Source organism: Pogoniulus pusillus, chromosome 31 (assembly GCF_015220805.1).
Source record: "Pogoniulus pusillus isolate bPogPus1 chromosome 31, bPogPus1.pri, whole genome shotgun sequence".
Classification (NCBI taxonomy): domain Eukaryota; kingdom Metazoa; phylum Chordata; class Aves; order Piciformes; family Lybiidae; genus Pogoniulus; species Pogoniulus pusillus.
Window position 1 is genome coordinate 5,042,928 of NC_087294.1, and position 24,629 is coordinate 5,067,556.

Below are 24,629 nucleotides of genomic sequence, written 5' to 3' on the forward strand. Positions count from 1 at the left end.
ATTTTAGTTTTACGTAGAGTATCCTTGGCTTTGAGGTTAGCTGACAGTAAACCAGCTAGCTATCTGGCATCAGTGAGTAAACCCGAAAGGAGGGCATCTCTGAAGGTTTTTAAGACTTGTTTTTTCCTGTGAAGAAGAGTCACTACTGAAAACTCCACTTCTTCATTACTGCTCCCAAAACACAGTCCGATGCAGACAGTGTTAGTGTTAGAAGGGCTGCTCTTTTATAATGGCAGAGAGCTTTTCAGTTCGGTTTGAACACTTCTGTGAAATGATTTTGAGTTCAGCTCTGTTGTGTGGCACAAGGATTATCTCCCACTTTGGGAGGTACAATGTCTGTTCTTAAAGCTATCTTACCATTAACCTAGATTTTGAGTTATCTTTAAATGTGGATGAAGAATTGACAGAACACAGCATTTGTCAGAGTTTAAATCTTCATGAAGCTGTGGGAATGTCCAGGTGCAATATTAATAGACCTGCTGGCTACATGATGCATTTTAAGCTTTATTCTCTGCCGAATGCAATGGTCTTGCCCAGCACTGAGAGAGCCACAGTGGCTTTTTCCCTTTCTGCATACTGCAGAACATAGGGCCCCTGGCACTTTGTTCTGCAGTAATTTGTTTTGCTAATTCATGCCAGAATATGATCCCAGTCTCGCAATCCTAGTCCCTGTTCACAGTCTGCTGCTGGCATTGGATTCAGTCCTTATCATTTGTTGCTGTGAATAGGGTATGAATTGTAGCAATAGACCCACTGGTTTTGATGCCAGTGTTTGCAGTAGCACTGACAAGCTAAGGTTGAATGGCCTTAGGAAGAATCCTGCCCTCACTAGGGCAGAACCTGTTGAGAGAATAGCCCTGAGCAAGAAAATGTAGAAACAAAGAAAGGCTCTAAACTGTCCCTTTCCTCACACTATTTACATTTGTGCAAGCTCAAATAGCTGAAATCATAATTTAAGCCCCAGTAATTCTGTGCTTCTCTAAATATCTCTGTACACCCTCAGTATTTTTCATACATCTGAAAACCTATTTCCTGAAACAGGCCTATGATGTGGAAAACTTTGTGCTCTTCAGTGAAGAAAGGAGGTAGTCCTGTTTTAAAGGAGTTACTGCATGACATCTGTTTCTGTGCTTGCTTAACTGCAGGTGTTAACTCGGTAGCTGTTTTACTCTGGCAGATTCTGTCTCTGTAAAACATGAATGCATTTTCTTTACAATCACTGGAGCTGTTTTGTTGCATCCTCCCAATAATAGCCATCATGAATTTGCTAGCTTTTACTGGTGCTTGAGCAGGACTTTTTGATGCTGTTGTAGATATGCTAGCCTTTGGCAATCCTAGGAGCTTATGGAAAATGTAACTTATGCTGTAATGGCTGTTTTGGTATCCTCTGTGATGCAGAAGTCCCCAAGTTTGTAACAACAGCTTTTTCAGGTTGCTTTGACTGAAATAGAATTGAAGGCTCTAAACATGCTCATTAATTCTCACAGGTCTTCTGGAAGTAAAATATAAAAGCAGGCAAAGGATACAGCAGCCTTTGAAAATGACATATGTCATGTTAAAAAGTTGCTCAGGTTTTTTACTTTCAACTGAGTCATTTCCTGTGAAATTGCATTTGGTAAGGAAATAAACCATGATTAAGTCTATCTCTCGTCTCTTTTGTTTCCACAGGAAACCATTTTTTTCCCCTTTCTTTGTTAATGCTACTTCTGCAAAGCACTTTGTCTTTTTTGGTGTCTGTTGAAGGGTTTCATAAAAGAATTGAATGGTTTATAAGCACAGATTATCACCTCTTGCATTTTTATGTAGGGAGTTAAGTAACTCGATTGAAGCAAGCTATATGTGAATGAATTCCCTACACTGACAAAAATGAATTGTCACTGTATACCTGAACTTTTGGTGTTTGTTTTTGGTTGGTTGGTTGTTTTTAAACTTAAGCCCACAGTATTTTCAGTTAATGACCCAGTAATGCAGATAGTTGGTCAGAATCTCAGCTGAGGTCCATCAGTGAAGCATCAGTAAATGGTCTGGAAAAGTGTTACCTCTCTGTCTCAGTGTCCAAGCCTAGAGCTTGACTATATGCATTTAGCTCAGATTAAGTTTGAAACAACCAGTATTCATATACACATATTCAGTATTTGATGAAGCATAAATGGAACTCTCTTACCTTTCTTGTAACACACACTAGGCACTAGACAGTGGTATTAAAACCATATCCAATATGTAAAGTGAATTAGGTGATCCTGCTCTGGCTGGATCTTAGGAGGAAGTTCTTCACAGAGAGAGTGATTGACATTGGAATGGGCTGCCCAGGGAGGTGGTGGAGGCACCGTCCCTGGAGGTGTTGAAGAAAAGCCTGGATGAGGCACTTAGTGCCATGGTCTGGTTGACTGGCTAGGGCTGGGGGATAGGTTGGACTGGATGATCTTGGAGGTCTCTTCCAACCTGGTTGATTCTATGATCTTTTGAGGTTCCATACAACCCCTAGCATTCTGGCTTCTGTGTGTGAACAGTTGTATTCTTTCTCTACTCCAGTGCTAAGTATATTAAAATCATTCTCTATTTTACTGTGAGTTTTGCAGAAGTGAAGGTCACAAAATAGATCAACAATGCAGTTGTTATTATGTTTTAATTATTTACTTCTTGTATATTTCCACATTTCTGTTACCAGCTAGGGCAAAAATTCTTAGTGCGTTGAACTGGAAATAATTTATATCTTAACTCTTCAGCATTTGCATACATCAATCAAAGATAATGATAATCACATTATTAGATATTAAACGGTTTATCTAGTCTTAAAAGACAAATCATAGTTGGAAATGACTCATAGAGGGCATCTTTCCTCTTAGTCTTGTGTTGTTTTGCCTTTTCAGTAAGATGAGATAAAAAAAGAGCGTTTTTGTCTCCACCAGGATGGTTTTTCCAGTTGCAGGGTATGCAGGCCTGTTTTCAAAACTAACTTAAACTTCTTTATTTGTTATTTGGTGTTGACTGTTAAAAAAAAGATAGGTGGCTGGGTGTTAGTGGATCATGTGTTGAGACTGTCTGAAAAAAACCCAGTCTAGCTTAAAACCTCTGCTGTATCTGAATCAGTAGTGCACGAAAGGTCTGAGAACAGCAAAATGTGCTTTTCACATACCATTTGAAATGTCTTGAAGAGGTGAGGAAAGAAGAAAATAATGCATATTCTTTTCTTCCCTAGGTGCAGCAATCACAAATGTACAAGACCAAATGAGAAAAAAAAGAGAAAACACAGAACTATTTGCCCTAATCTTTTGCACAATCTCTTGCTGAATTGTTTCTCCATCCGGTGACAGTTAAAGCCCTATTTAGGATCTCACTGCAAGAAATTATCTCTTTTGGAGCCACTCTTAGCAAAAAAATAAGTCAAGAACAAGAAGTTCTTTCGTGTGAAAAAAGACAAGACTGCTGTGATGTTATTAGCTGTTCGTACTCCCTGAGTGGTAGAGACACTTTAGCAATCACCTGTGTGAAGATGGACATGGTTGTTTTTCTCTTCAAGGGTACAACACAGTGAAATCTATCACTAATCGAGTAAGAGCACAGCCACTTAGTAAACACTCAGACCATGTTATGCTCTATGAAGTAGTATCCATTATTCTGGGTGTAATAGAACCATAGGACAGGAGTCTGCAAAATAAATGAAGATTGGGAAAAATGGCCTGTGAATTTAATCTAAACTTCCTGAAAGAATTGGAATGGGAAGCTGTTCTGGAAGTCCTGTACCGTGACCAGATGGTGAGGAAAACAGAGGAGGAAAGAATAAGGTACTTGCTCTTCTCCTATCCCTGTATATCCATTCCTTTTTTTTTCCTCTCTAAACTGCTCAAAAACTCTTCTTCCTCTTTGCCAACTTTTTAAATGTATTCCTTCCTGCTGCTCCTGCTTAGCTAATGCTTTTTTATTCTGGGTTATCCAGAGCCTCTTGGATTTGCCATACTATTGGCTGCTCTTCAGTAAGCATAAGCAAATACAGCTCGGTGCATAGTCTTAATGAATGTTACTTCTGGCCTTCAAAGAAAGTTGCTGCCTGTATTTTTTTTGTGAAGGTTTTATGGCATTCTCATCTTGTTCCCTTGTATGGCTGCATAGTCTCAGTAACACAGAACATGTCCAGATCAGGCTTATTTAACTTGTATAGTGCCAAGACCAGAGGTAAGGATTATTTACCTGCTTATTGCACTGAACCCATCACTGCCCTTCTCACATACAGCAGGTAGCAAGCACACCACACTGTCTTGGAGCATGCTAGTGTCAATAGGTGTCACTGGTTAGGAAAACTATTCTATTTAAGTATTTCATACTATGCAAGTATAAAGAATGAGGGATATAAAGTATTTTATTTGCTTTGTATCAAGGCCAGGGCAAAATATTTCCTTGCAGCTTCTGCTTTGCTTTGTCACATTACATCTCCGTGTGAAACAAGGTGTTTGTGTTGCCATTTTTAGTCTCCTAAATGTAAAAACTTAACCTTTGTTCACAGCAAGCATGTATTACTGAATAATTGTGAGAAATGAAAGGTTATAAAGAACATCTGAATTGTTTAGGAAATCCCTTTCAGCTGTGGATGATGTAGTTAACGATTCACTACTGGCATGTGTAATGGAAGCAAAGTTAATGAAGCAAGGGGGATTGATCATAGAATCATAGAATCAACCAGGTTGGAAGAGACCTCCAAGATCATCCAGTCCAACCTAGCACCCAGCCCTAACCAATCAACTAGACCATGGCACTAAGTGCCTCATCCAGTCTTTTCTTGAAGACCCCCAGGGATGGTTTTGATCTGATCTGGTTTTTATTTAATGTTCAGTTGATGCTTTTTTTATTATTATTTTTACTTGATAAAAATGTGATTCTTGAATTAATATGATAGAAAAACATGATCACATGAAAGGGAGCACCATTTGCCATTGGAATGGGCTGCCCAGGGAGGTCGTGGAGGCACTGTCCCTGGAGGTGTTCAAGAAAAGCCTGGCTGAGGCACTTAGTGCCATGGTCTGGTTGACTGCCTAGGGCGGGGTGCTAGGTTGGACTGGATGATGTTGGAGGTCTCTTCCAACCTGGTTGATTCTATGATTTACTCTCAGTTTTTTGTGTATGAGTACCTAACCCTTTGCAGACATCGTTTGGGTGGCCTGCCCTGAGTGTTCATAGCTGATGTGACCAGAATCCTCAGTACGTGCAGTTGTGGTTACACAGAGTCACAGAGCAAAAATTCTGTGTGCAGAGGCCTTCAGACAGTGCTTAATTGAGGTCAAACTCGAGAGCATACCTGCCACTAGTTTGCATTACAGGTTTGCTTGTGACTTACATAAGGGTTCTGGTCTATTTGATGTCATCCTAATTTTTTGTTTGCTTGTTTGTTTGTTTTCCCTGGGGGATTAGGAAACTGAAACTGCAGCTGCAGCAGCTTCGGTGGAAGGGAGCAAGAAATGCAAGCAATGAATACCAGGAGAGATGTTGTGCTCGCTGCCAGAAGTCGCTGGGACTGTTGATGAACAGAGGGGCAGTGTGCAATGGGTGCAGTCACCGAGTGTGCTCCGAGTGCCGGGTGTGCCTGAGCCCCTGCCTTTGGAAATGCACTGTTTGTTACGCCCATGGGTAAGGCATTTTGCTGCTTTGTGGGAGTGCCAGCTTGCACTGGTTATCCAGTGGGTGCATCCCAATGTTGTGTGTACCTGTTGCTTTCAACAGGCAATGAGACAAAGCCTCTGGCAGAGTGAAAACATTGGATGGAGTACTGGTAGCAATCAGATTGATGGGAATGCCTGGAGCACAAATCCTATGAGGAGAGGTTGAGGGAGCTGGGCCTGTGTAGCCTGGAGAAGAGGAGGCTCAGGGGTGATCTTATTACTGTCTACAACTACCTGAAGGGGCATTGTAGCCAGGTGGGGGGTGGCCTCTTCTCCCAGGCAACCAGCAATAGAACAAGGGGACACAGTCTCAAGTTGTGCCAGGGTAGGTATAGGCTGGATATTAGGAAGAAGTTCTTCACAGAGAGAGTGATTGGCATTGGAATGGGCTGCCCAGGGAGGTGGTGGAGGCACCATCCTTGGGGGTCTTCAAGAAAAGGCTGGATGAGGCACTTAGTGCCATGGTCTAGTTGACTGGCTAGGGCTGGGTGCTAGGTTGGACTGGCTGATCTTGGAGGTCTCTTCCAACCTGCTTGATTCTATGATTCTATGATATTCTATGAATTTTGTGTTATACTCCATGTAGTCAGAATTTCCCTTCCTGTATTTAGCCAAATGGGTTTGGAGGGTAGGCCAGAGGCAGTGTGACTGTGATGGTTTGGGCTGTAACCTGCCCCCCACACTTTGTAATTTGCCCCAGCTAACTCAGAAGGGCTCCGGGAATATAAATGAAGCTATTTATTTACAGCTGGCAGAATATACAAGCAGATATTTATAATATATACAGTTATATATAGAAATATACAAAGGATAAATAATACAGAAGCACAACTCCCCTCCCAGAAACCTGAGTCCCCAGGAGGGGTTCTCAAACCACCCCAACACCTCCCCCTACCCCTCTCAGCCTTACCCCAATCCTGAGAAAAGAATAGAGGTGCAGCCAAGAGGTTAAGAAGGAAGGTTAGTGGCAGTGAGGTTAAGGAGATGTGGCTTGGTCTGAAGACAAAGGAAGAGTGAGAGACAAAATGGAGAATGTTATCTGATGTTTTCTTCTTGTTTCCAGACTTCTCAGCGGGACTGTGAGAGAAGAGACACAACCATGTTTTCCTTTTCACAGCCTATTATCTAGTTCTTTTCACCAAAACATTCCAGCTTGCTTCAAACTAGCACAGTGACAAAGATAAGGGCAAAGCATAGGAGGAGTCATTAGTTTCTGAAGTGTAGATAGAACTCTGCTTACTCAATACTGAACCAATTCTGCGTGACAGATTGCTGAAGGTGCTGTATTTTGGTATAGTATCATGAATTTCTTGGCAGTTTCCTAATCAGGATATTTTTTCACCTCATACCATGTAGGCAAGGAACCTGGACTGATGAATAATTTGAAGTTCTGTTTTATATAAATGTAAGAAGCAAAAAGCATTAATAATGTTATCAGGAATTGTTTAACCGTGGTTAGAGATCCAGATTTGTTTATTTTGAAGTAACTGGGTTTTCTTTTACTGTCACCATGGTTTTCTTTTCCAGGAAACAAGCTTTCTTTTACTGTACTGGTACAATTTTTATATCAATATACTCCATCACAGTCCATTCTATTCATCAGAAAAGCATTCATTGTTCAAAAAGTAAGGAATTTAAGAAGCCTTATGGACTGACTAAAGTCTCTTTCACCTGGAAGAGGCATCACTAATGTGGATGCAGTTGATACAGTGTGGGTCTTTTAAAGGAATCTTTGTAGGAGTCTAGAAAGACATTTACTTTGAAGGAGTTTAGTCTGTTTTACCTGACAAGGATAGTTCTTTATCAGCTATACAGCTGATAGCTTAATTTAATACACTCTTTAGCCTAAAACATCCCAACCAAAAAACAGCAAGAAGAACAGAGGGTATTTCCAGATCTGTTTTCATCTTATGTATAAATGCTCCAGTTATCCCATGGTGTTGTGCAGAACTGGGGAGATAACCAAGGGTGGTGAGAAGGCTGGAGATGGAATTGAGCCACTACCAATGCACAGCTCTTGAAGATCTAGTGCAGACAGAAATTTCAGACATCTGTTAGTTAATAAATCCCAAATCCAAAGTAAATAAGTATCCTGTTTCAAAGTTAAAATTAACCTTATTTTCAACTCACCTGTGTTCAGTTTTGCACATGGTTGTGTGGTAAGGCATGAAAATAAATTGCACCATCTATGCAGGCAGTGATTTTTTAAAATAGTCTGCATTTCTACTCACAAAGGTTTCTTTTAAATGCCTAAAATGCCTCAAAACCAAACCACAGGAAGGACAAACAACATACTACCTACAGCTTGTCTATTTTAACATAGAGTAGGGTGAAGTGTGAAATAGCAGACCTAGGGATTTTGTTGGTGGATATCACTACAGCTCCTGTGCTTAGAGGTTTTGCTTAAGGAGGCAAGCCCTGCATGAATTTACTGTCTGTATGTTGTCACCAGTTTCAATCATTTTTTACAGAGGCAATGGTAATAAAAATATTCATTTCATAGAAGGAAAATTAACTGCTGGGTAGAGAAGAAAGTTTGGTGGTGCCTGCACTGAGGAAATGTTTGCAGCAGGACTTCATCCTGTAATAAGCATCAGAAAATTTGCAAGAAATAGAGATATTATAAATACACTACAAATTAGTAAGACAATTAAATGAGAGTTTTGAACCTGAAGACTCCAGAGGATCCTCTCCTCAGTTAAATTTTTTTTAGTCTCTTTAATAATGGATGAGTTCAGATTGCAGACTTCATCTAAGTCCATTGGAAACAACAAAATGTAGCCATCTAATCTTCTGAATATCTGCTTTTGACAGAGCTATGTAGTCTGGTATAATTTTATGCTTGTGGATCGTTGCTTTTCTGATCGTGTGATCCTGGTACCTGTATATGACATTGACATCATTGGTGTTAATTCTCTACTAAATGAGGAAAGATGAGCCATCACACCACTAGAATTGTGGAGCTCAGCGTTCCCTAGTGGTGATTCCAACTTCTGCTTGGTGTTATATGCTCTGTGATAGGCTTCACCTGCTCCTCATAAGAGGCTGCAGCTACTAGCAGTCAGCACACCAGTCAGCAGAGGAACCTAGGCCGTCCTCTGCGATAGGCTTCACCTGCTCCACATAAGAGGCTGCAGCTATTAGCAGTCAGCACACCAGTCAGCAGAAGAACCTAGGCTGTCCTCTGTGATAGGCTTCCCCAGCTCCTCATAAGAGGCTGCAGCTGTTAGCAGTCAGCACACCAGTCAGCAGAAGAACCTAGGCTGTCCTCTGCGATAGGCTTCCCCTGCTCTTCATAAGAGACTGCAGCTATTAGCAGTCAGCAGAGGAACCTAGGCTGTAATGCAAGCTGTTTGTATAGAGTGGACCTAGGATGCCTGGTTTCAGAACAATGCCTACAACAGTATTTATTGCTTTCCATGGGCAGTCCTACATAGCAAATAGAGAAGGAATAAATAAAAAGGGAGGAGAGGAATCCTTTGTTTGTAAACTGACCGCAAAATCAGCCAACAGAGCGAGCAAGCCACAAAATCTGGTTTATGATAGAATTAAGGAAGATTGTTGGATTATGAAGTAGTTATGCAACATTTGAAGAAATGGATTTTGCAAAGTGTTTCAAATGTTTTCTACTTGTTTTTCAGAGATGTGAAAACAAAAGCTGGTGAATGGTTCTTTGAGGAACGAGCGAAGAAGTATCCAGGTGAAGGTAATCACTGGAACAGATAATAAACTGCTGTGTAATGTGTAGTCCTCATCTAAGTGAAACACAGAATAGAGTCTGCCACTGTGTCTCATGCTTCTTCCACTTGGAGAGAGAGCTGTCAGAAATTAGCATGCAGTGCATCTGTCTATGCACTAAATAAAACATGAACACAAGCTAACAGAATGCTTTTAAAGGTATAATTTCTTCTATATGAGTAATAAGGATAATTTATTTTGTATAATTAATATAAATAAGAAAATTGCTGACCACATGAATTTGAGCTAATGAGCCTGTAACACTTCTAGGAAGTACAATTGCACAAAATAAATATAGAAGTGTGAAAATATGCATGCAGGAAGGAAATGATCTTGCAGCCATGGTTTGTCAAAGTGAAAACTTCAGCTGTTGATCTTGCATCCATGGTTTGTCAAAGTTAAAACTTCAGTTGTTGATCTTGCAGCCATGCTTTGTCAAAGTTAAAACTTCAGTTGTTGATCTTGCATCCATGGTTTCTCAAAGTGAAAACTTCAGTTGTTGGTCTTGCATCCATGGTTTCTCAAAGTTAAAACTTCAGTTGTTGATCTTGCAGCCATGGTTTGTCAAAGTTAAAACTTTAGTTGTTGATCTTGCAGCCATGGTTTGTCAAAGTTAAAACTTCAGTTGTTGATCTTGCATCCAGGGTTTGTCAAAGTTAAAACTTCAGTTGTTGATCTTGCAGCCATGCTTTGTCAAAGTTAAATCTTCAGTTGTTTTCTCAAAGATAGAGCTTTAAGAAATGACAGAATGGAGTAAAGAGAAAACACATAGTTATAAAGCAACAAAGAGCTAAATGCTTACTGTTTATTTCAGTCAGCTGTGCCATTGCTTTGTGTTCAGTCTTTTCAATGTGATTAAATATGCAAAGCCCTAAAATAAATTACAAAGGATGTGTTCTGTAGGGGGGGGCTCTGTTTTGTGAGCCACAGGGCTGTTAAGTGTTCATTTTCACCTACAACACCCAGTGAGGCAGAGAGAATTTCTTTCCTCTTTCCCATGAAGTGCCACTTCAAATAGGTAAATATTTCACTTTGTGCCTGGCTGTAGAGAAGTGTTGCAGTTTCACTTCCAGTGTCTGCATCATATCTAAATTTCAGAGTATCTGGTAAAATACTAACATATTTAAGGCAATGGGCCTTAAATATTCCTTGGGAAATATGAACAGGAAGAAGCTTATAAATGGAAGAGCATAATTAGGCAAATTGGGGTAGTAGATATTAGTGAAAGACAGCAAATAGCATCTTAAGAAACTGAATTACAGTTCCTGCTATAGCAATTCATTTGCAATTGGAAAAAAATCACTTAATTCCATTCTAGCTAACACAGTTTCTGATTTTCAAGTGTTAGCCTACTGATCATTTAAAGCAAAAGCACAGCTGTTTCTCATAGCCATTGCTTTATAATTTTCCCTCATGTTCTTTTCAGTGAGTTTAAAGCTTGTAATTTTAACCATCCCTCTCAGTTAGTGGTAAATGCTACGTTGTTCTCAAATACTGAATCCAACATTGCAAGGTACTGATTGTCCCTCTCTCCAGTAAAACAAAATTCTCACCTTGCATTATCAAAGCTTTGTGGGAGCTGGAGGCATTTTGCTTAGTCTAATAGTAATGCTATTGAAGTCACAAAGATCTAAGGATATAGAGGAGATAAGCCTAGAGGGAGAAATATGTTTTGGTTACTTCATTTGCTATAATTAAAGGAGCTGAAAAATGGCAAGCTTTGAAACACTGCAGCCGTTGTAGAGGTGGATTCTTCAAGCCTGGAGAGACAGTGCCCTCTTTTGGTTTGAAAATGTAGCAGAAGTGAGGTTTTCACTGGAAAATGAAGTTAACTGGAAAAAACCCAAACATATTACAGGGAAGTTTTCTCCTGTTGCAGAGTTACTTTTTTTTTTTCATTACTCCAGTTGCTTTTTCTTAATTTTGTGTGGCTTCTACCTAAAATAAAAAGCATATTTTCCTAACAGTAGTAGATTGCCTTTACCAACTAATAATTTTAAAATCTAAGGAATCATCTAATGCTTCAGTAAATCAAGATACCAGATACTACTTCTTAATAACAGCACATTAATTCTGGAGTTCTGAGTGAAATTCCTAACGTCAAGAATTTGATTCTTGCTTCTACCACAAAGGTCTACTACTTTTATGTAAGTAATTTGCAAGAATTAATGACATCACATGGGTCATGTGCTGCTTGATGTCTTAGGAAGGATTAGTGATTAAAGTCACTCCATGCTTTTTCAGTTGGCCATTGGTTACATGCATTTCGCTCTTCTTTCCATTCACAGTCCCTCAGAGGCAATCTACATTTTTATGAGTCTTCATTGTTCGTGCCTGATGGAGCTCTTGCTCCATGCTGCTGTTTACATCATGTGGCTGCTCACCTGAGGAACGTGACATGCTTGCTATTTCCCCACAGGGATGATTCTATGTTTGTGAGCTAATCGTGCAGTTTCATGATTTTTTAGGTCTCTAGAAGAAAGAGTAAAATGAAGTTTTCCTAAGATGCAGGAGATGACCACGTGTCTACTCTCATACACATTTTCAAGCTTTACAGTGTGTGAGTTTTATGGTTGAGGTGTTCTTTAGTGCAGTGGGTTCCTGTGCTACCTGGCGCCTGGGTCTCAGGCACCTAAGAGCACTTAATCTGTAGGAATTTGGCCTGTTAGCACCTGTACGTGACTGTCCTCAGCATTTCACAGTATCACAGTATCATCAGGGTTGGAAGAGACCTCACAGATCATCAAGTCGAACCCTTTACCACAGAGCTCAAGGCTAGACCATGGCACCAAGTGCCACGTCCAGTCCTGCCTTGAACTGCCCCAGGGACGGCAACTCCACCACCTCCCCGGGCAGCCCATTCCAGTGTCCAGTGTGAAGAGCTGGACTGAACGTGTCACCTGTAGGATGTGAAGGGGAAATCATGGTAGAGTTTGTGGTACAGGAGAACCTTGCATGTTGCTTGGCACTTGCTGATGACAGAAAGACATTCACTAAGTTGCTTCACTGAGACTTCACACTGACTTGCATCTACACCAGCTTCTGCAAACCCAGGCCAGCTCCGGAGAGGCACTAGTTTCAAAAAGAATTATACAGGCATTGGTATTGTCCCTAAGTGACTTTTGGGTTTTTTCTTTCTTCTTCACAGACAATCATGAAACAGTTGGTGCAAAGCTCTTGAAATCTTACCAGAAACTGAGGTAAGACTCAAAAAAGGACAAATGGTCCTAGGACACTGAGAATTGGTTTAGGTGATATATTGTATGTTATAAACCAACCAGAGATTTACAGAATCATAGAATCAACCAGGTTGGAAGAGACCTCCAAGATTATGGGGCTTGTTATGAAAAAATTCAATACTTTGGAAGTGCAAGTGATAAAAGCACGGAAAAATTGCCACTTTTGTCTGTCAGCAATCCATAGAAAGGGTCTTAACTAGAAAAGAGAGTCCTATGTTTAGATGTTATATTTATTTGTGCTGTATTTGCTGATTTTTTTTTCTGCCTAGCTGTTTTCACTGCTATCTTTCAGATTTGCACACTACTTTTATGTGATCAGATATTGAAATGATCTACTATATGTAATAAGAGCAGTATAATTGTTTGCTCAGTGGGAGATACTGCTGATTTGATTCCTTCTGAAGTAATAGGAGGCAAGAAGCTCTGTATTCAGCATGATGCTTCCACCTACTAAACTTAAAAGTGAAAAATGCAGCTTACACTGAATAAATTATTTGACTAGAGGCTTATGCATGACCAGACTTGTGTTATTACCAGTAATATGTAATGAAATAAGGCTACTTAAGATACAGTGTAGTTTCCTCAAAACAAAACTCCCAAACACATAGAGAGATCCTCAATTTAATGATGATTATCTACAAGGCATAGCTGTGTAAGACAAAAACAAGAGCCAACTAGATATGCTCCTAACCGAGCTGCATAAAGACTTGTTTTTCCCTAGCTGTGGTAAAAGAGAATCAAATAGGAAGTTCACCGGGTGCCTTTAGGGTCTGTGTTGTGCCATGGTAACAGGATCAGTCAGATAACAGTCAGATGTATATGTTTTTCACAGGCAGGAGGCTGTTTACAACAGATCAAATGTTTGGAATGTAAAGAGGCTCTAACAGCTCTGGGACCAGGCAAAGAAGGATCCTTTTAGATTGTAAAGGAGGGTGACTTTTCTGACAGCATCTCTGAAACAGAGATAGGGTGTGTTACACAGGAATTGTGTTTTAGTACTTGTAACGCAGGTTGAAGCACTGCCAATCATACAGAGGTCCGGGAAGCCCATCCTACATTGGGTCGTCCTCATTGCTTTAAATGGATAATTCTGCCTAGTGGAGCCAAAGATTGAGACAATACAAAAGTAGTTCTCATTCTTGTAAATGAAGTCTATGTTGCAGCCTTGAGTAGATGGAGGATCTCAAGTCAGATCTTTACTTTGCAGAAAATACAGGACATAAAGATGCTGTGCACAAATGTGTATTATTTATTGATGTGTTATGATAATGTATTAATTGTTGCACTGTTTATTGTCTCTTAAATTTCTAGTAAAATTTCTGTTGTACCTCCAACTCCACCTCCTTTCACAGAATCCACAGCAGGAAGCAATGTGACAGTAAATGTATGTATCTGCAAAGCACAGGTATGCATGCACCTGGTAGGGTGTAGGGTGTCCCTCATTTGAGGAGGCCAGCCACAGGAATGCAATAAATAGCAACTGCTGTAGCATCACATTACACTGTAAATCCTGTCCTGTTCCTCTTGTCATTTTTTTAATGCTGTGTTGATAGTAGGAGAGAAAGGTCAGAGGCTGTCATGAGGGATATTTGCAATTAGTTTTCAGGGTTTGAGGGAAGTGAATAACTACTCTAGTGTCAAGTCAAAGACCGCACCCAGGTTTTGGTGCCTCAGATAGGAGCTCTGGACTGCAATCTCCTGATCCTGTAATATTGAGTAGTCATTCATAAAGCAATTGTAGCATGTGTTACTTTCATTACTGAGTGAAAAACAGTGAATTTGATGGTTGGCTTAGCATTTCAGCCTCTGGCAGACAGAGCAGTGGAGCATGGCTCAGAACTCATTGCAATTACACTAAATGACTATTCTGTTTCATCCCTGGGCCTGGTTTAAAAGCCCTTTGCAATTGCATAAACATTCTGATCTGGGCTTACCTGGAGTTTTGTGAATACTTGATTCAGAGGCACAGAATCACAGAGTATTAGAGGTTGGAAGGGACCTCCAGAGACCATTGAGTCCAGCGTCCCTGCCAAAGCAGGATCCCCTAGGGTTAGGGTTAGTCTGCATGGGAATGCATCCAGGCAGATTTTGCAGTCCAGGGAAGGAGACTCCACAGCCTCTTTTGGCAGCCTGTAATAGATAGGACTTTTCTATTTGAAGTACTAAGTGCATGACACCATAGTTGTATTTATGTCATTTCTGTGGTCCTTCTACAAGCTTTTCCACTTGTATATCAAAGAGCATAAAGCTGAAAGTATTATTTTCCTTCTTCATACATTAGTGTGCAGTTTTCAACCATGTGAACATGCGTCCTCAGGTGTCTTTGCAAAGAGCCTTACCACTTGATTGTTGTGTGGTCACAGAAACTTTGAAACAGCAAATGTTTTGTGTTTTCTGACTTTTGGCATCTCCTATTTGCAGGAGCTTGGGCAGTCCAGAGGTTTTAATAAATCTGTGGAAAATCTGTTTTTGTCTCTCGCAACACACATCAAAAGTAAGTAACTTGCACTACTTTTGAGGGCAGTGTAGTCAGATATCTCTGGGTTTTTGGCCCAGTTGCTGGCCAAAAATAGTTACTAAAAAAGAGGATTGAGTAATGGCTGAAATTACTAATGCCAAGACTGAGGCAGCCTGAAAAATAATGCAGAAAGTCTAATTCTCCCTCAGCTTTCTGATACTTAAGAAGCTGATGATACCAAGCCAGCACTTCTTTTAAATGTGTGAAAAGACTGTACAGTGTTATTTTTAAGTTTACTAGGTGTTTGTATGCAGTGTATTTGACTCACATTGCCATAGAGGAATCACCACTTTCTGCTGTTGTGATCTTCATGTCAATTGTCTGACTGACCTTTGTCAAGGAACCTATCATGCCATGAAAGTAGAGTTTAATGTTTTCATTCACTGGTTTTCAAGAGGACTTCCTTCATCTTTCTCAGTCTGTCTTTTTTTCAGTGCATGCTTCCTAGAACCAACCAGTCCTAACAGCTCTTCTTGCGCTTTGATAACTGTGGTTCCTTCCATTCCCTTTTGCTGCCTGCCCTTCTTCAGGGCTCAGACTGTGTACGTGCCTCTAAGGCTAACTACAGGACAGCCACAGCGAAAAACAAAGGCATCAGTGACCAGAGGAAAACAACTTCTGAGCTTTGTGAAGATTACAGGGGCTTGCAGATTTACATGTGTTTGAAGGAGCCTTAATGTTTTCTTTCTAGCTTCATCTTCGACAACCCCAAACATGAGATTAGACCTGAATAAATTTGGCTTTAAGTACCTCTCTGCCTTTCCCCTTAACTTGTCTTAGCTCTTGTTTGGTCTTTCCTTTAACTTCTTCTACCCACCCTAAGGGCCTGTTCTTTATTCACAAATTTAATGTTGTGTCTGTGTGAACACATGTTGAAGCCATCTTTCCAGGCTCTCCTGAACAGAAGTAGTATAGGTAGGGTGGCACGGGATACTTGGTCAGTGGAAGTAGATAACTGAGGCAGCACACAATTGGATACAAAGTAATTTCCTCTTCTTTCTGTTAGTTTGAAGCCTGATCATAACCCATAGTTGCTGATAAAGGCTATTAGGACTGCAGCAAGCTAATTCAATAGTTCTTTGCTAGCAAGAGGAAGGTCCTACTTTCCCCTCATCTTTCTTCTCTCTCTGCTTCTAGCCTTATACTTCCGTTGCTTAACTTGAAAGTACAAAACATTTTCAGGCACTGGAATAATCTGCCCAGGGAGGTGGTTGAGTCACTGACCCTGGCTGTGTTTAAGAGTCATTTGGATGTGGTGCTTAGGGATGTGGTTTAAGGTGAATCTTGTAGAGTAGGGTTGTGGGTGGGACATGGTGATCTTAAGGGGCTTTTCCACCCTGGATGTTTCTGTGATCCTCTGATAAAACACACAGGTACTTCTCTGCTGGTTTCATGAGTTAAATAGGCTTAAGGTAGGGTATATATGTTGGAGCCTGCACAACAGAGGGTGCTAGGTCATTATTCTGTGTGCACAGGAGCTGAGGAGTGAAGAGCAGAGGCTGTAGAAGGGCATGGCAGCAGGCTCGGTTCACCTGTGTGCAAAACCCCACCCAGGTGCTAGCGTCTTCAGCCAGGGTTTTAGTTTGTGAGGATGTAACAGGCTGTTGCAAGCACTGAAGTCAGTAATTAAAAAGTCTAGGAATTCTTGTAGAGAAAAAGACTTGAACTACTTGACTTAAGAAAACATTTCTTTCAGACAGTATGGCCTCTTAATGGAACCTGAGACTGTGCTGATAAATGCTTTCAGTCACGAGTGTCTAAAGTTAGTACTTTATATTTTATCTAGATAAAAATGTTCAGGTGTGAAGAAGTATTTAATACACTCAGCTCTTGTGTATTGCAGTAAATAAACCTGGGGAACCTTGTTGTGCCTCTGATTCTGTCACTGCAGCCTCTGTGTGCATGTCTGAGAGCAGCGGGAGCAGAGGATCAGCACGTGTAGCAAAATGCCACTGTTGTACAGTCTGCTCTCTGTGCTGCTGCCTCCTGTTCCAGTGTGCTTTGGCAGCAGCAGGAGGTTGCAATCCAGTGGTTGCTATTTGGTGAATGTAAAATAAGTTGCTAGCTGTTGCTTTGCTTGCAGTGCAAAGTCACCCTTGGCCCAGTGTCTGTCTCACTGAGCAGAGTCTGGCAGAGGAGCCAAAGGAGGAATAGCTATGGAAAGTGACCAATCTTTTTTCCCTCAGAGTGACCTGTTCTGTGAGCTGTGTATTCGAGGGGAGTGGGAGGCAAGCTTGTGTTTCTGCTTCTACTGCTGGGCAAGCTGCTCATATTGTATCTGCTCCATTAGGTCTCTCACTCCAGTCTCTTTTATGATCTCTGGTTTCACTGTGTGTTTTAAAAACCTGCTTTCATTTGCAATCAGAAATGACTCAGTTGAGCCTTGCCTGTGAACGTGTCACATGATGCCTTAATGGTGTACAAAGAGTACAGTAAACATCTGAGGACTGATTGCTGCTAAGAACAAAACTAAGCCAAAGTGGCTTTAAAAATTGCACTTAAGAGAGCTTTTGGATTTGTATACCGTAGTGGCATATTGTCTGCTCTCTGAGGTTTCTCCACAGAGGCTCATGTTTTGAGAGAAACAGTTGTTTGTTCTGTATGAATTAAACATATAATAGCTATTTTGTGTGCCACTTATTAATTCTTCATGACTATCAGGGCTTAACAACAGTGTGTCTGCTGCTAAGCCTGCTGATTTCCAATGTCAGAAATCTTGGCTGGGTGCTGCCCTTCCCTTTAAATGAAGTTCTTACTGTACCCTGAGGAATAAGAAGCAAAAAGCTGTGTACTAAATGTCCAATTTTCCTGTAGATTTATTTGACAATGAGCTGGATGTTACTGAAGTGCTAATTCATTAAGATGCTTCACCGTGGCCATAAGCTTATTTGTATGAGTAATGTTATTGAAGTCAGTGAGGGCTACTCATGTTCTTAAGGCCACATGTGGTTTGGGACCAGAGTATGCAGTGTCTCTCCTTGAATCCATATTTTTGGATACATTTCTAAGCATTTTCCAATATGCTCTGCTTTCTAATTTCCATTTTCACCTTGCTTTACATTGTTACAATGATCTTACTTGTATCCTAAACCAAACCAAACTGCTTTACAAATCAAACTATATATGGGGACTGTAGTAGCTGATTATTCAACAAAACTGTATTTGATAGCATACAATAATTCCTTGTAGCAGCTATAATGACAGTAAGCAAGGAGTATAATTCTCATCTGAAACAGCAGGAAATATTTAGGTAGGCAAAATAAGTTAAACAAAATGGGGCAAGCATGGGCCTTCCCATCTGTTTTTAGGACATCAGTACTGAAGTTGCAGGATGCAGGTTTGAAAGCTGCAGAATTAGCCTACAGATATACAGGATTGCTTGCACTGTTTGTAATAATGACTTCTCTCTTTATTTCTGCTTCAGAAATCTCTAAGTCCCAGAATGATATGGCTGACCGATGTCTCCTAACCACAGACTGTGGCCACAACGTGGAGAGAAGGAAGCAAAGAAGGAGCCTGTCTGACACTGCCATCAACATTACAAGCAGGGTATCATTGTTATTATACAGCCTTTAGCTGTAGGGGCTGTTTCAGGAATACAGTATGTTTGTAAGAATAATCACTTACAAAGTGCATCTGGGTTGAAGCAATCCCAAGCATAAATCCAGGCTGGGCAGTGAGTGGCTAGAGAGCAGCCCAGGGAAGAGGGGCCTTGGGGGTGCTGGTGGATGAGAAGCTCAACATGGGCCAGCAGTGTGCACTTGCAGCCCAGAAAGCCAACCAGATCCTGGGCTGCATCAGGAGAAGTGTGGCCAGCAGGTCAAGGGAGGTGATTCTCCCCCTCTACTCTGCTCTGGTGAGACTCCACCTGGAGTACTGCATCCAGTTCTGGAGCCCCATTACAAGAGGGATGTGGAGATGCTGGAGCATGTCCAGAGGAGGGCCACAAGGATGCTCAGAGGATTGGAGCAGCTCTCCTGTGAGGACAGACTGAAAGAGTTGGGGCTGTTCAGTCCGGAGAAGAGGAGGCTGCCAGGTGACCTTATTGTGGCCTTCCAGTATCTTAAGGGGCCCTACAGGAAAGCTGGGGAGGGACTTTTTAGGCTATCAGGTAGTGACAGGACTGGGAGGAATGGAGCAAAGCTGGAGGTGGGGAGATTCAGACTGTATGTGAGGAAGAAGTTCTTCACCATGAGAGTGGTGAGAGCCTGGAATGGGTTTCTCAGGGAGGTGGTTGAGGCCCCATCCCTGGAGGTGTTTAAGGCCAGGCTGGATGGGGCTCTGGCCAGCCTGATCTAGGGTAGGGTGTCCCTGCCCATGGCAGGGAGGTTGGAACTAGATGATCCTTGTGGCCCCTTCCAACTCTGACTGATTCTATGATTCTGTGGTTTTGCTTTTATTACGTTAGCTGTTCACTGCCTTTGTCCAGAACTCTGATTGTTCACAAGTTTTTTGACTGTAGACTTGATCTCAGCTCAGAACTGAAATGTTAAACTGATATTTTATGAAGAGCCTCACACAGGGAGAGTGGGGCTGGACTGTTTTGCTTTCAGGTGCTCACAGACTCTTGAGCCTGATTAACATCTACTCTGTGTGACTGTTGGACTGCAGGAAGGTCTTCTGTCTTGTCATCATTCTGCCCCTCTTGCTGTTGAATAGGACCAAACTACAACTGTCCAAAACCCATCCTGGCACTTTCTGAGCACTTTTTTAATCTACCAAGGAAGAGTCTGCTGTTAGTTGTTAGGCAACTTCCCTTTCCCTTTGGTTACAGATGCTAGCTTTTAGGGTTCTCTTGTGAAGTTTGAGCATCACTTAGTCATCCTTTTCCCACAAGTTGTGCTGAAGCTGACGTCACATACCTGCTCTGGAGTTACACTGAAGATTTTATTTAGCACTTTTCCACCTCCATAAGTGCCTGAACCTTTTCTATACTGAATTTTCCATACAGTGGGCACTGACTGAATTGCCTTGCTCATCTGAATGAGGTAAACGTGCTCTGCAAAGTGCCTGAACTGGATGCTGAGAGAAGCTTTTCCTTTGTACCAGACCTCATGGCAAGTATTACTCACAGCTCCCTGGGTGCCCACTTTTCACTTTCCTCTCAGCTATTTAGGTGTTGCTAAATGAAAGAAACAGGATGTCAGACCACACAGACTAGTGGTTTGAACTGGCTCAGCAAGGTCTGCAAATTCTGTGAAATGAGTTCTGGTGGTTTTGGATGCAATTCTATTGTGAACAAAATTCACAACAATTATTAACTACCTGAGTGCTGCTTTCATTGTGCCAAACCACACTTCAGTGTTACTTCATTACACTGCTCTCCAAGTGCATCAAAAACATTGGAGTTGGAGATAATGTGAACTTAAACTGTTCTTTTATGGTAACTGCACAAAACCTGTCATATTTGAAAGATCAATATGGCTTCATTGGCTGGAGCAATGTAGTAATATAGGAGATTACAAATTACTTGTGTGGGGGTTTAATTGGCCATTTAAAGATTTAGGACTTAATTTATGTCCTCCCTTTGCATTACAGATTTTGAAAGATAAATTTCAGTGTCTGTGTGCCAGAGCACTAGGACACTGAGTCAGGGAGCTTTTGTTTCATTCCAACCAGTTAGACTATAGTTAAGCAAAAACTTTTATTTTTTGCTAGGATTGCTGTTGATCTTTTTTTCTCATGACTGTTCTCTTTGCCATTTAGGATTTGGGATGAGATTTCACAAGGCCAAGTGCAGGGTTCTGCACTTTGGCCACAACAATCCCAAGCAGTGCTACAGGCTGGGGACAGAGTGGCTGGAGAGCAGCCAGGAGAAAAGGGACCTAGGGGTACTGGTAGATAGTAGCTGAAGATGAGGCAGCAGTGTGCCCAGGTGGCCAAGAGAGCCAATGGCATCCTGGCCTGAATCAGGAGCAGTGTGGCCAGTTGGACAAGGGAGGTTATTCTTGCCCTGTACTCAGCACTGGTCAGGCCACACCTTGAGTGCTGTGTCCAGTTCTGGGCTCCTCAATTCAAGAGAGATGTTGAGGTGCTGGAAGGTGTCCAGAGAAGGACAACAAAGCTGGTGAGAGGCCTGGAGCACAAACCCTATGGGGAGAGGCTGAGGGAGCTGGGGGTGTTTAGCCTGGAGAAGAGGAGGCTCAGAGGGGACCTCATTGCTGTCTACAACGCCTACCAGGTAGGGGTTGGTCTCTTCTGCCAGGCAACCAGCAACAGAACAAGGGGACACAGTCTCAAGTTGTGCTGGGGGAGGTCTGGGCTGGATGTTAGGAAGAAATTCTTCACAGAGAGAGTGATTGGCATTGGAATGGGCTGCCCAGGGAGGTGGTGGAGTCACTGTCCCTGGAGGTGTTCAAGACAAGACTGGATGAGGCACTTAGTGCCATGGTCTGGTTGACTGGATAGGGCTGGGTGCTAGGTTGGACTGGATGATGTTGGAGGTCTCTTCCAACCTGGTTGATTCTATGATTCTATGTTACTTGTTTGACCCTGCACTTATGTGATTGCTTTTTATATCTTTACTGTGATGTTAAACATAATTTAAAATCTCTGTTAATGGCACTGTTGTGTTATTCTTCCTCCTTTGCTTTGTTTTGTTTGGTTTGGTTTTCTTTCTCATCTTTGTTGTCCTTTAAAAAGAGTGTCTGTTTGCATCCTTACCTATATGACTTAAGTTTAGGAACAGAACCTGTTTTAGGTTACATTTACTCAAATTTATATCAAAATATAGTGTAGACATCTTGCTTGTGATTTCCACCTCAGAAAGTACATTAATTTAATCTTTTGTGTGAGAGAATGAATTGAAATAGTATTTTTTTTCCATTAGAAGGTGTTCATTTTCTCCCTGGGAATGAATGGGAAATTATAGCTGCAACTCTACCATTTTGAATGTGCAGAGTGTAAGACTGGGACACCACCTCAAGAGCACTGTTCCCTAAGTAGGTTTTGTTCACTTGTGATATATTTGGAGCTTGATTCCTACAGATTAAAGTTAAAAGATGTTACATTTAACTTCAGTACTGGTGAAAAAATATCTGACGTCAAGAACTGTCAAGTCAGTGTAAAATTTGGATTTGGGCAGTTAATTGAATCGTATTTTCTAGGGCCTACCACTGTCAGAAGCTGCAGGTTCATTAAAGAAACTACAGTTATACCTGCCTTAGTGGGTGAGCAAGCAGCTGTGCACAAGCTTTGGAAGCTGTTTGTGGTGCATTGGTAGCTGTGGGTTACCTCTCCTGTGGCAGCATCCTGCTGGGCTAGGTGGGAGTCTTGCTTATAGGATGTGATGCTAGGTTTAGCACCGATGTGTTGCTTTGGCAGTCGCTTGGCTCCTGTTTGATACAGCAGAGAAGCCTTTCTGAATCGAGTAGAAGCTGACATTCAGTGTGCAATAGGTTGGTTTGCTTAGCAAGTGAAGATGGTGGCATTAGATTTTTTTTAAAGCAGAAGACAGAGTTCTCTGCTGAGAAGTGTAAAAATGTCACTTGGGGGGTGGGAGGTTTTTTGAGCTGGTAGTCTGGATGCTTTTTCTCTTCATTTCCTTCCTGTGTAGGAACTTAATAAATTCTTACACCTGTTCTTAAGGTAGGGCAGTTATTACACCCAACCATTTTTGTGTGTTGCAATAGCAGCATGCTAGTTTGGATTTTGCAGATATTGTTTTCTCAGCAGTAATCTCAGTGCATAACCTTCTCTCTTGACCTCATTCTTTAGTCCTTTCTGCTGATTGTGCAGGGATCTGGGGGTGCTGATTGATACCTGCCTGAACATGAGCCAGCAGTGTGCCCAGGTGGCCAAGAGAGCCAGTGGCATCCTGGCATGCATCAGGAACAGTGTGGTCAGCAGGAGCAGGGAGGTCATTCTGCCCCTGCACTCTGCACTGGTTAGACCACACCTTGAGTCCTGTGTTCAGTTCTGGGCCCCCCAGTTTAGGAGGGACATTGAGATGCTTCAGCGTGTCCAGAGAAGGGCAACGAGGCTGGGGAGAGGCCTTGAGCACAGCCCTACGAGGAGAGGCTGAGGGAGCTGGGATTGGTTAGCCTGGAGAAGAGGAGGCTCAGGGGTGACCTTATTGCTGTCTACAACTACCTGAGGGGTGGTTGTGGCCAGGAGGAGGTTGCTCTCTTCTCTCAGGTGGCCAGCACCAGAACAAGAGGACACAGCCTCAAGCTGCACCAGGGGAGATTTAGGCTGGAGGTGAGGAGAAAGTTCTTCCCTGAGAGAGTCATTGGACACTGGAATGGGCTGCCCGGGGAGGTGGTGGAGTCGCCGTCCCTGGGGCTGTTGAAGGCAGGATTGGACGTGGCACTTGGTGCCATGGTCTGGCCTTGAGCTCTGTGGTAAAGGGTTGGACTTGATGGTCTGTGAGGTCTCTTCCAACCCTGATGATACTGTGAGACTGTGATCTATTTCTTTTATGCAAACAAATCCCAATCCTTTTTGTTGATTCAGTCACACTACATTCTTTCTACTCTTTCAGTTAATTCCTGTTACACACTTCTTTAAAAGAAACTATTTTCTCAGATCATAACCACATAAAATATCTTCACTCTTGTTGCCCATTGAACTGTGAACATAGTTTTCATAAATTGCATTATCCAGGGGCCAGAATGAGCTAAAATCTATTTTCAGCATAATTCTCATCATAGATACAGATATTTTTTGGGGGGCACTTCATTCTATTAAGTGTTGGTTTTAGTGGCAGAAGGTAAATGTCAAGGATTTTTGCTACTGTATGTCATAGTTATCAGAAAGGTGAATTGACTCAAAGCAAGGTTAAGAACACCTGAGAAATTTAAAGCTCTTCTATAATCAAAGGTAAATTAGATCTTGTGACTCTGTTTCTATATTCATGTTTCTTTCAACTTACATTCCTTCTTGCATAGGTAGGCACAGGCATGTGTCATGCATATTGCAAAATACTACTTCTGATTTCCTGGAGGCAAGAATTTTTGGTTTCCTTCCAAAATTACTGTTTTGTTAAAGGCCAGCAAGGCCTTTTATTAGTATATTACTACTTTTGGTGTGTAATTAGTAGATTATTGTTAGTAATTGCCGTGGTAATGATCCACAGGATTAGGTGGTGTACCTGTAGACAGTTGTAAATCAACATTTAAACTGGCTGCCTTTGAAAGTGTGCTGCTTACATGGCAATGATCAGACTGAATTGATGGCATTGATCAGACTGAATTGTAGATATTTACTGATTTATTGATTTTTTTTTTCCCCCTCATAGTATTCCTGAAGGAATCTGGGCATTTTTTTCCTGAAATGAATAAAAAAAAATCACATGCTGAATTTCTTGCAGATGAAAAATATGCCCAGTCTTCAACAGCTTGTCACTGGGACCCAAATTGACAGCGAGATTCTGAGCAAGAGGAATTGCAAGGAGGAAGAAGACATTACAAGCAGTCCCACAAGTGATGCAGTTTTCTATGATGGAAGAAAACATGTAAGTTCAAAGATGAAGCAGGACAGAAC

At 41.6% G+C, this 24,629-nt stretch overlaps 1 protein-coding gene across 5 annotated transcripts in view; it reads left to right on the forward strand.

Annotated features, from left to right (window-relative positions):
• The window catches only part of SYTL3 (synaptotagmin like 3), a 41,776-nt gene that overhangs the window by 1,272 nt on the left and 15,875 nt on the right, over positions 1-24,629 (forward strand). For all 5 annotated transcript variants that reach the window (XR_010307928.1, XR_010307929.1, XM_064169099.1 and 2 more), the window contains exons 2-9: positions 3,200-3,785; positions 5,404-5,619; positions 9,293-9,357; positions 12,538-12,589; positions 13,940-14,012; positions 15,050-15,122; positions 18,571-18,695; positions 24,457-24,600. Coding sequence is in view for 3 of the 5 variants with exons in the window: in XM_064169099.1 (XP_064025169.1) it covers positions 3,676-3,785; positions 5,404-5,619; positions 9,293-9,357; positions 12,538-12,589; positions 13,940-14,012; positions 15,050-15,122; positions 18,571-18,695; positions 24,457-24,600 (858 nt within the window). In the remaining 2 variants the exon portion in view is untranslated. The remainder of the gene's footprint in view (positions 1-3,199; positions 3,786-5,403; positions 5,620-9,292; positions 9,358-12,537; positions 12,590-13,939; positions 14,013-15,049; positions 15,123-18,570; positions 18,696-24,456; positions 24,601-24,629) is intronic.